This window comes from Aotus nancymaae, unplaced genomic scaffold (genome assembly GCF_030222135.1).
Source record: "Aotus nancymaae isolate 86718 unplaced genomic scaffold, 86718_ANA_hifiasm-v0.15.2.pri h1tg000033l, whole genome shotgun sequence".
Classification (NCBI taxonomy): Eukaryota; Metazoa; Chordata; class Mammalia; order Primates; family Aotidae; genus Aotus; species Aotus nancymaae.
The window spans coordinates 7,614,896-7,626,584 of NW_026988447.1; the positions used below are offsets into that span (position 1 = coordinate 7,614,896).

General features: G+C 36.3%; 1 protein-coding gene across 1 annotated transcript; it reads right to left on the reverse strand.

The window, feature by feature from the left end:
• Positions 1-4,095: 4,095 nt before the first annotated feature.
• On the reverse strand, positions 4,096-4,586 carry LOC105720466 (E3 ubiquitin-protein ligase RNF181-like). Its single transcript, XM_064383718.1, has one exon. The coding sequence runs from the start codon at positions 4,555-4,557 to the stop codon at positions 4,096-4,098; it is 462 nt and encodes a 153-aa protein (XP_064239788.1). The 5' UTR covers positions 4,558-4,586.
• Between the last annotated feature and the right edge of the window lie 7,103 nt (positions 4,587-11,689).

Genomic DNA, 11,689 nt, shown 5'->3' on the forward strand with positions numbered 1-11,689 from the left:
TATTTAACCTTTCAGTTTCCTCGTCCATGAGATGAGGATAATAAGCCCATAAAGTTGCTGTACATACTAAATTAGGTATTATATATAAACCAACATCACATAAAGCATGAGAGGAACTGGAACTGCTGCTGCTTGAGGGATGTCAAATGGAAAGCATGAGAATGACTGCAGGCCAGTAGAAGCCAAACCAGGACCTTCCAACCTCTTGCAAAGGAGCTTTAGTCCTACAAGCATGAGACTGAATTTAGCCCACGCTGAATGAGCGTGGAGGTTGATTCCTCGCCTGGGACTCCAAAAAGAAATGTAGCCTTCCATACCTTGATTTCAGCCTTGTGGGATCCTAAGCAGAGGACCCTGCTGAGCCACACTGTACCCAGACCTCTGACTGGGTATGTGAGATCATAAGTGGATTTTGGTTTTTTGATTGATTGTTTTGAGATGGAATTTCGCTCTTGTCACTTAGGCTGGAGTGCAATGGCCTGATCTCAGCTCACTGCAACCTCCGCCTCCCAGGTTCAAGCCATTCTCCTGCCTCAGCCTCCCAAGTAGCTGGGACAACTGCCCGCCACCATGCTTACCCCTGGCAAATTGTTGTATTTTAGTAGAGATGAGGTTTCGCCACATTGGCCAGGCCAGGTCAGTCTCTAACTCCTGACTTCAGGTGATCGATCCATCCACCTAGGCCTCCTAAAGTGCTGGGATTACAGGCCTCAGCCACCAAGCGAGGCTATAATTGGATATTGTTTAAAGCTATTAAATAATTTGTTATGGCAACAAAGAAAACCAATATAAAGTTCTAAAAGAAAATTTAGTTGAACAATTTTACACTATTGGAATAGGAAAGATATTTTTAATCATGATCCCAGAGTCAGAATCTGTAAAGTAAAAGACTGATTTTTTAAATTCATAAATATTTAAAATTTCTTCAGAGAAAAATTATAAACAAATTTGATATTCAAATGAGAAGCTGTAAAAAGTATTTACATTCTACATGATAGGCAAGAGATTCATTTATTTAATAAAGTCATTTTTACAGATAAAAATGTTATTAGAAAAATGAACAAAATGTATTAAACATTTCTTAAAGATGAAACCTAAAGAAAGAAAAGTTTCTGTTATTCAGTATTGACATAGGTGTAAGAAAAGAGGCACCCTCGTATATTCCCAGTAGAAATGTTCTGCAGGGCAATTTAATGATATATTTCAAATTTTTAATGAGTACATTTATTGATAAGTTGAATTAATTTTTATATTTTCATCTGAAGAACTAAATATAAGTAGTATACAAATATATTAAGGGCAACACTGTTGACACTAACAAAAATTTTAAAAGGTGAAATGATAAAATTAATAAATTTTCTATAATAAAAATATTAAAATAAAATTATGATACCTCTTTAAAAATTATATACCATGCAGACATTAAAATGAAGATAGAGATCCATATGATACAGAGAATTTGAAGCACTGAATAGTTACGCTGAACTTAATATTTATGGGCCTCTTACCCCACCATATAATAAATGTCCAACCTTAAGTGACTTACCTATGTCCTGAAATTTAGATACTTTTTCAGCAAACTGCCAATAATACCTACCCAGCTTATTGTAAAACTTAAATGAGATAAATATATAAAATACCTAGTACAGATTCTGCTATATAAATATGCTTAATAAATTGTAGTTACTATTGTATTTGTCTAAAATTATGAGATTAGTGTTATAAAAAACTTATACAGTTTTATACTCATGATTAGAAGAAAAAATTCACTTTTAATAATAAAACATTTTATAAATAAACTTCAGATCTCAGATATAAGTAAACAAACCATATTACATAGCAGGATAATGATGTTACTAATAATCATGCATGGACAACTGTGCTCCACTCCAACTGGGCTGCCAGTCCAAGAATAAAATGAAATAATTGAAATGACATAAAAAGAAATTACTGTGTAATTATGTGTTAAACAACATAGCTGCTCTGAATTTTGGCAAGAAAATATATTTCAAGCTGAGATTTTTCCTAAAAGGTACATGTTTTCATGTTGACACCAGACATCTCTCCAGGTTAGAGCAGCCCAGGGTTTTGATTCTTGGGCACTTCTACTCATTTATTATGGGAGACATCTAACTGTTTATATTCTTCATCTCTTCAACTCTCAGGATACTCACTTTACCACCGAGAAAATACTATTTAATTTTGAGAAAACTGCAATATAAATTGTTTAAAAGATAGATCCTTAGAAATAAGTATCAACTTTGGAAAAGATGCTCTCTGTAAAAGTTACTAGTTATACAGACAAGGAACTATGATACTCAGAGACTTAGTAACTTACCCAAGTTCATGGCAAAGTGGGGTCAAGAACCCAGTTCTCTCATATCTCTGCCAAGTAATTCCTTTGTTCGATCACTTTATCTTCTTATTAGGATGTCTTCTAAGAGAAGAAAGGAGAAATCTCAGAATTATGCAGGATCACATCCAAGCTCCACCTAGCCTAGTATTCTTTTTCTAAAAGGCAGGCTTTCCTAAGCTCTTCTTAAAGAAGGTAAGCCATTCACCCCAGTATCAATATTAAAGCTTAAATTTCTAAGAAATTTAAAGGAAAAAAGTAGCAAAAATTTCCTAATTAACTATGGAATTTCTGGAGCCTCCAACAAGGGTGAATTGCCTTCTCAGTCTGACTTGAGGAAAACCTCATGCCAGCTGCTCACTGGGTCTTCTAGATGCCTTCAGTCTCTGCCATATTTTACATTACCCATAATTTCCAGGGACCCCAGCAACAGAGGACATGAGTCTTAGCGATTATAATATTTCTGTTTATACCTCTCTCTCTGTTTTTCACAGCAGATCTAGGAAGAGTTTAAGATTAGGGCTATCTAGTAGGAAACTTCCTTTCCTTTTAAGATAGTATCCAGGATCAATGAATCTAGATCATGTCTTTCCTGGAGAACCTCAAACCATTAATATAAGGCTTAGAATCAATAGAAAAAGAGAATTAGGACTCTTGGAATTGTTAAAACTGCATAATAGCACTTTAAAGATCTTTTGTAGAAAGACTTCAGGCAATGGTTTGCTGGTAAATGTTTCATAAGCTCTCTGGGGGGAAAAAAGGAAGAAAAGTCTCTGTGCATGTGTGTGTGTGTGTGTGTGTGTGTGTGTGTGTACATTTATATGGTGTATATATATGTATATAGTTTATTATATATTTATGGTATATAGTTTACTATATATGGATATATAAGGATGTATATCACACAACTTACAAATAACAAAAAAATATATATACAATTGGTATAGGTACACACACAGAGGCAACCGATTCTCACAGAATATTTTCATTGATTTTTGCCAAACTCTTGTATCAGTAGCCAAACTTTGGTGGCAAGTGACGAATGAGTACAGTTCTGGCATCAAAGTTGGTTGGTCTTTATGAAAAGATTTACATTAATATTTATAATGACAATAAAACAAAGATATATGTTGAAGCATTGATATTCAACAGCAATGTGTGTAAATCATTTGTCAAATCAAATAATAATTTTCAAATATTGGCAGAATGTCTCCCATTCTTTTGCTATTTGCAATGTAATGGCAATGGACATACATGTTTTTGAATTTAATATGCCCTATTTATCTTTTCTCTATCATTCTTTTAATTTTACACAATGAATAAAACAATGAGTCCTCATTTGTAGCATTTGCTAATCTCCATAATGTAAATACTCTTACCATGACTGATTTCAAGCTATTAAACTAGTATCATTGAAAATGGAGTTGGGAAGAGATGTGCAGTAACACATCAATATATAATATTTCCACCATGTAGATACAATAAATGCTAATACCTGCAAGAGCACAGCTATTAAAAATGTAGTAAAATAATTAGGAAGTGATGTTTTGAATATTTGTTGCCTTTGTTTTTAGTACAATTAATTTAGTTATAAGTTTACATAATTAAATATTTATTGACTGTGTTATTATTAAACTTTATGAATATTTCACAATTTTTTTTTTTTTGAGTACAGAAACCTTTAATGAGGATTCAAGGTTTGTAAGGAAGACGCAGAGGGCCAGCGCTCAGCCCCAGCCTCCTCACGTGTACGTGGCTCCATGGAGGTTCTCCAGTCGGTGCTGCTGCTGCTGTTTTCGAGCCTTATCTTGTCTGTGCTCCTCATAGGTGTCATCATCAGTGGGCAGCTCATGGCAGCACAAGGGACAGGAATTTGTCTTGCTTAGCCAGGGCAGAATGCAGCTGGAATGGAAAAGGTGATGGCAAGGCATCTCAATGGCAGTCTCCTCCTCCTCAAATTCCAAAAGACACACGGGGCACTTGAGCTCAGCCTGAGAGCCTCTGATGACCGTCCTGGGGAGGTTCTCAAGCACAGTCTTGGCAGCTGGTGGAGGCAGGTGGTGGTCCCAATCTACTACCAACCTCAAGTCTTCAAAGTCCATGCTATTGAAAAGTGACCTTGCGAGCTCCAGCAGCATGTTAGTTCGAGTCTCCTGCTCGGGGTCTAACGGCTCGCAGTCGTGTTCGTCGAAATAGGACGCCATGGCTGCCCAGCCATCTGACACAGCTCTCGGACCCGGCTCGGGTTCCAACACACTACTGCTTCCAGGTATTAATGAGTAACTCATAAAATAAAATCTTAAATAGGATCCAAGCTTCTTATAACCATTAAGAAATTATAGAAATTCTATGGAAAATACATCTATGAATTCATGATAAAACATTATATTAAAGACACTATATAGTAGAAATCTACATTAAAATCATACTTCATTTTCAAAGCTATACTTACATCTTCACTCTGACATTTGTTACCAATAGACATTGCTGATGACATATTTTCTTTATGAAACTATTTAAATAAAAGGGTGTTGTATAATAGCTATCTTATTATTCTCACTCATGATCTCCTTTCTATACCATCCAATTTTCCTATATTATCCACCTTAGTTGATGGTACCACACTCCTGATTCAAGTTGGACAAAATGGACCCAAAATGTACAGATGGGCATTTGGAAGTCCTATCTAAGCAACTGTAGGTTTTTTCTTCATTTTTGTCTTATCCCCCAACCACGATCTCTCCTGTTAGATATCTCTTGAATGCTTCAGATTTTTTTTTCATTGCCTTGAGAGTTCTTTTAATGCACAAATCTTTCCTGCTTACAAACCACTATTGGTGTGCCATGCTGTAGGATCAGGTCCGAGCTCTTTGTCATGGCAAACAAAATCTCTCATAAAGTGGTTTCTGATCCATCCTCAATTCTACAACTCCTTCTTATACTTCAGCAATAAGAAACTTGAATTTTCCAGGTACTGGCTCTTTTTACTTAGACTATGTTTAAAACTTTGCATTTGTATTTCCACATAACAGACAAAATATGACAAAATAAGTGAGATATTAATGCTTTTCTTTACTGCTTAACTTAGGGCTATATGTGTTGCATGTTCTTTATATTCCACCTTCTGCCTCTTTCTGTCAATTGTATTTCTTAAATTTCCCTTGAATCTTCCATTCCCATTTATTCTGTCCTAATCAAAACATAATATTAATCATGTTCTTAGACTGATTAAATCACTTATAAATGATATTCCTGTATATCTTCTTTTTCCTTCTAATCCATTTTCATGCTGTCCCAGATTTTTCTTTTTTTTTTTTTGAGATGGAGTCTCACTCTGTTGCCCAGGCTGGAGTGCAGTGGCGCAATCCTGGCTCAAAGAAACTTCTGCCTCTCAGGTTCAAATGAGTCTCCTGCCTCAGCCTCCTGAGTAGCTGAGATTACAGGTTTGTGCCACCATGCCTAGCTAATTTTTCTATTTATAATTCACCATGTTGGCCAGGCTGGTCTTAAACTCCCGACCTCAAGTGATCTGCCTGCCTTGGTCTCCCAAAGTGCTGGGATTACAGGTGCCCCAGATATTTTTTAAAAGCCATTAATCCCTTCTCAAATCACTTAAAGTTATTTTAAAATTTTAGGTATTGCTCTTAATGTTATCTACCATGTAACAATTCTACACAATTTGCACATGTACCCCAGAACTTAAAGTATAATGAAAAATAAAAAAAAATTATAAATTATAAAAAGAAACTTAAAAAAACAAAAAATACTGTCACTTCAATGCAGAGTTTGCTTCATTTGCGACAAGATTTGTGAACAAGAGAGGGTTACTCTAGGGGTGACCCTACGGGCAGTGTGCCAAGGTCTCCTCAAAAAAAAAAAAATTTAGATGGCCAAAAAGCTCTATTTCCTCCTACTGATCTTATATATGTAGCTTCTTATATATATCTCAGCTTGTCTTAGCGAAACAACATTTCTTCAAGAAAGCATTTTCTGATATCGCTGGCTAAATCAATTTCCCATTTTGAACACTTATAACATCTTACACTATATAAAAATACAACAAATTAATGTAAAATTATTCTCTTAATGCCTATCATCTTCCCCATTATTTTGTATAAAAGAATGAGTCATATCTATTTTGTTTACCAAGCACAAAAACAAATTGTTGAATGCATGAGTTAGTTAATTAACAATCCAGTTGGCATCTTTTCAGTTCTCAGGAAAGAAGCCTTACTTGCAAGGTGATTGATAATATAAACATATAATTATTATAAAATTAATTGGCCTTACCCTCAGTTTTTTACTCATGCACACCAAATGGTGCCACAATTTCCATATATGTACCATATCATTGATTCAGTATATTAGCTTCCTATTGCTGCTTTAAGAAATTACCATAAACTTAGTGGCTTAAAACAACACAATTCATCTGCTTCCAGTTCCAGAGATCAGAAATGCAGAATGAGTCTTACGTGGCTTTAATCCAGGTGTCCACAGAGCTAGATCCTTCTGAAATCTCTGGGGTTGTATCAATTTCCTTGGCTTTTCCAGAAGCTACCTGCATTCCTTGGTTTGTTGACCTGTCCTCACATCACTCCAAACTGTTGCTTCCTTTATAACAACTCCTACTACTTACCTGACATTCCTGCATCCCTCTTATAAAGACCCTCATAAACTACATAGGGCCTACCTAGATAACCCAGGATAATATCCCCAAAGAAGACCCTTAACATAATCACATTTGAGAAGTTCTTTTTTCCATGAAAAGTAACGTAGTCACAGAATCCAGGGATTAGGATATGGATTTCTCTGAGAAATTGTGATTCACGCTACCGCACTCAAATATAAGAAATTTTTAACAATCTATATAGAGAAAAATCTGCTAAATTTCCTGTCTGATTAAGAGAAAGAAAAATGTTACTTATTGAAAATCAAGTCCCTTCTGCAATAGAGTTTTAAATGACTACAAAAATGAGTTTGGCTGCTTGAGCAGTCTTTTATTATAAAAATTTACAAATCTCATTAAGCTTTGTTATTGTTTTCTCAATTCTGAATGCACAGCTGTCACCCAAATGACATGCATGAGTTAGAGGATGTAAAAAAAAAACACTTGTAGGAAAACTTACTGATTTCTTTGTTTGTTTCTTTGTTTTTATATGTATTTTATTGTACTTTAGGTTCTGGGGTACATGTGCAAAACATGCAGGATCATTGCATAGGTACATACATGGCAACGCAGTTTGTTGCCTCCATCCCCCTCCGTTACCTAATATGGTACTTCTCCTAGTGCTATCCCTCCCTAACCTCCCTACCCCTTCTCTGTTCCTCCCCTAGCCCCCAGCAACAGACCCCAGGGTGTGATACTCCCCTCCCTGTGTCCGTGTGCTCTCACTGTTCGACACTCACCTATGAGTGAGAATATGCAGTGCTTATCTGTTCTTGCGTCAGTTTGCTGAGAATGATGTTTTCCAGATTCATCCATTTCCCTATAAAGAAAACGAGCTCATCATTTTTTATGGCTGCATAGTATTCCCTGGTGTATATGTGCCACATTTTCCTTGTCCAATCTACCATTGATGGGCATTTGGGTTGGTTCCAGGTCTTTGCTATTGTAAACAGTGCCACAATGAACATATGTGTGCATGTGTCTTTATAACAGAACGATTTATAATCCTTTGGATATATACCCAGTAATGGGATTGCTGAGTCAAATGAAATTTCTATTTCTAGGTCCTTGAGGAATCACCACACTGTCTTCCACAATGGTTGAACTAATTTACACTCCCACCAACAGTGTAAAAGTGCTCCTATTTCTCTACATCCTCTCCAGCATCTGTTGTCTCCAGATTTTTTAATAATTGCCATTCTCACTGGCGTGAGATGGTATATCAATGTGGTTTTGATTTGCATTTTTCTAATGACCAGTGATCATGAGCATTTTTCCATATGTTTGTTAGCCTCATAAATGTCTCCTTTTGAAAAGTGTCTGTTCATGTCTTTCCCCCACTTTTGAATGGGTTTTTTCAGTTGTAAATCTGTTTTAGTTCTTTGTAGATTCTGGATATTAGCCCTTTGTCAGATGGGTAGATTGCAAAAAATTTTTCCCATTCTGTTGGTTGCTAGTTAACTCTAATGATTGTTTCTTTTGCTGTATAGAAGCTCAGGAGTATAATTAGATTCCATTTGTCTATTTTGGCTTTTGTTGCCAATGCTTTTGGCGTTTTAGTCATGAAGTCCTTGCCTATGCCTATGTCCTGAATGGTCTTGCCTAGGTTTTCTTCTAGGGTTTTTATGATGTTAGGTCTTATGTTTAAGTCCTTAATCCATCTGGAGTTAATTTTAGTGTAAAGTGTCAAGAAGGGGTCCAATTTCTGCTTTCTGCACAATGGCTAGCCAGTTTTCCCAACACCATTTATTAAACAGTGAATCCTTTCCCCATTGCTTGTTTCTGTGAAGTTTGTCAAAGATTAGATGGTTGAGGATGTGTGGCGTTGCCTCTGAGGCCTCTGTTCTGTTCCATTGGTCTATATCTCTGTTTTGGTACCAGTACCATGCTGTTTTGATTACGGTAGGCTTGTAGTATAGTTTGAAGTTAGGTAGCGTGATGCCTCCAGCTTTGTTCTTTTTGCTTAGAATTGTCTTTGCTATGTGGGCTCTCTTTTGGTTCCATATGAAATTTAAGGTGTTTTTTTCCAGCTCTGTGAAGAGGGTCATAGGTAGCTTGATGGGGACAGTACTGAATCTGTAAATTGCTTTGGGCAGTATGGCCATTTTCACAATATTGATTCTTCCTAACCATGAGCACGGAATCTGTTTCCCATCTGTTTGTGTCATCTCTTATTTCGTTGAGCAGTGGTTTGTAGTTCTCCTTGAAGAAGTCCTTTACATCCTTTGTTAGTTGTATTCTATTTTATTTTCTTTGTAGCAATTGTGAGTGGCAGTTCATTCTTGATTTGACTCTCTTTGAGTTCATTATTGATGTATAGGAATGCTTGTGATTTCTGCATATTGGTTTTGTATCCTGAGACTTTAAGAAGTTGCTTATCAGTTTCAGGAGATTTTGGACTGAGATGATGGTGTGTTCTAAAGATACAATCAAGTCATCTGCAAATGGAGACAATTTGACTTCCTCCTTTCCTAATTAAATACCCTTTATTTCTTTTTCTTGTCTGATTTCTCTGGCTACAACTTCCAACACTATATTGAATAGGAGTATTGAGAGAAGGCATCCTTCTCTAGTGCCAGATTTCAAAGGCAACATTTCCAGTTTTTGCCCATTCAGTATGATATTGGCTGTGGGTTTGTCACAAATAGCTTTTATTATTTTGACATACATTACGTGGATACCTAGTTTGAGAATGCTTAGCATAAAGGGCTGGTGAATTTTGTCAAAGGCCTTCTCTGTTATCTATTGAGACAATCATGTGGTTTTTGTCTTTGGTTCTGTTTATGTGGTGGATTATGTTTATAGACTTGCATATGTTGAACCAGCCTTGCATCCCCAGGATAAATCCTACTTGATCGTGATGGATAAGCTTTTTGATGGGCTGTTACAATCAGTTTGCCAGTATTTTATTGAAGATTTTTGCATCTATCTTCATCATGGATATTGGCCTGAAGTTTTCTTTTTTTCTTGAGTCTCTGCCCGGTTTTGGTATCAGGATAATGTTGGTCTCATAAAATGATTTGGGAAGGATTTCCTCTTTTTGGATTGTTTGGAATAGTTTCAGAAGAAGTGGTACCAGCTTCTCTTTGTGTGTCTGATAGAATTTGGCTGTGAACCCATCTGGACCTGGGCTTTTTTTGTTGGTAGGCTATTAATTGCTGCCTCAACTTCAGCCCTTCTTATTGGTCTACTCAGGGTTTTGATTCTTCCTGGTTTAGGTCTGGGAGGGTGCAAGTGTCAAGGAATTTATCCATCTCTTCCAGGTTTAATGGTTTGTGTGCATAAAGTTGTTTGTAGTAATCTCTGATGGTAGTTTTATTTCTGTGGAATCTGTGGTGGTATCCCCTTTATCATTTTTTATTGCATCTATTTGATTCTTCTCTCTTTTCTATTAATCTGGCTACTGGTCTATTTTGTTGATCTTTTCAAAAAACCAGCTCCTGGATTTATTGATTTTTTGAAGGGTTTTTTTGTGTGTCTATCTCCTTCAGTTCTGCTCTGATCTTAGTTATTTCTTGTCTTCTGCTAGCTTTTGAGTTTTGATCTTGCTCCTCTAACTCTTTCAATTTTGATGATAGGGTTTCAATTTTCAATCTTTCCTTGCTTCTCATGTAGGCATTTATTGCTATAAATTTTCCTCTAGACATGCTTTAAATGTGTCCCAGAGATTCTGGTATATTGTGTCTTCATTCTCGCTGGTTTTGAAGAACATCTTTATATCTGCCTTTATTTCATTGCTTATCTAGTCAAGATTCAAAAGCCAGTTGTTCAGTTTCCATGAAGTTCTGTGATTCCGAGTTAGTTTCTTAATCCTGAGTTCTAATTTGATTGCACTGTGGTCTGAGAGACTGTTATGATTTCCATTCTTCTGCATTTGCTGAGGAATGATTTACTTCCAATTATGTGGTCAATTTTAGAGTAGGTGTGATGTAGTGCTGAGAAGAATTTATATTCTGTGGATTTGGGATGGAGAGTTCTGCCTAACTCTATTAGGTTTTCTTGGTCCAGGTTTGAGTTCAAGTCCTGGATATCCTTGTTAATTTTCTGTCTCGTTGATCTAATATTGACAGTGGAGTGTTAAAGTCTCCACTATTACTGTGTGGGAGTCTAAGTCTCTTTGTAGGTCATTAAGAACTTGCTTTATGTACTGGGTGCTCCTGTATTGGGTGCGGTACATATTTAGTATCCTTAGCTCTTCTGGTTGCATTGATCCTTTTACCATTATGTAATCCCCTTCTTTGTCTCCTTTGATCTTTGTTGGTTTAAAGTCTATTTTATCAGAGACTAGGATTGCAACTCCTGCTTTTTTTTACTCTCCATTTGCTTCGTAAATCTTCCTCCATTCCTTTATTTTGACCCTATGTGTGCCTTTGCATGTGAGATGGGTTTCCTGATACATACACAGATGGGTTTTGACTTTTTATCCAATTTGCCAGTCTGTATCTTTTGATTGGGGCATTTAGCCCATTTACATTTAGGGTTAATATTGTTATGTGTGAATTTCATCCTGCCATTTTGATGCTAGCTGGATGTTTTGCCCATTAGCTGATGTAGTTTCTTCATTGTGTCAATGCTTTTTGCCATTCGGTACATTTTTGGAGTGGCTGCTACTGGTTGTTCCTTTCTATGTTTAGTGCTTCTTTCAGGAGCTCTTGTAAGGCAGGCCTGGT

Excerpts from the sequence above, each read along its gene's own strand:
- LOC105720466 (XM_064383718.1), bottom strand. The coding sequence starts at position 4,557 with ATGGCGTCCTATTTCGACGAACACGACTGCGAGCCGTTAGACCCCGAG.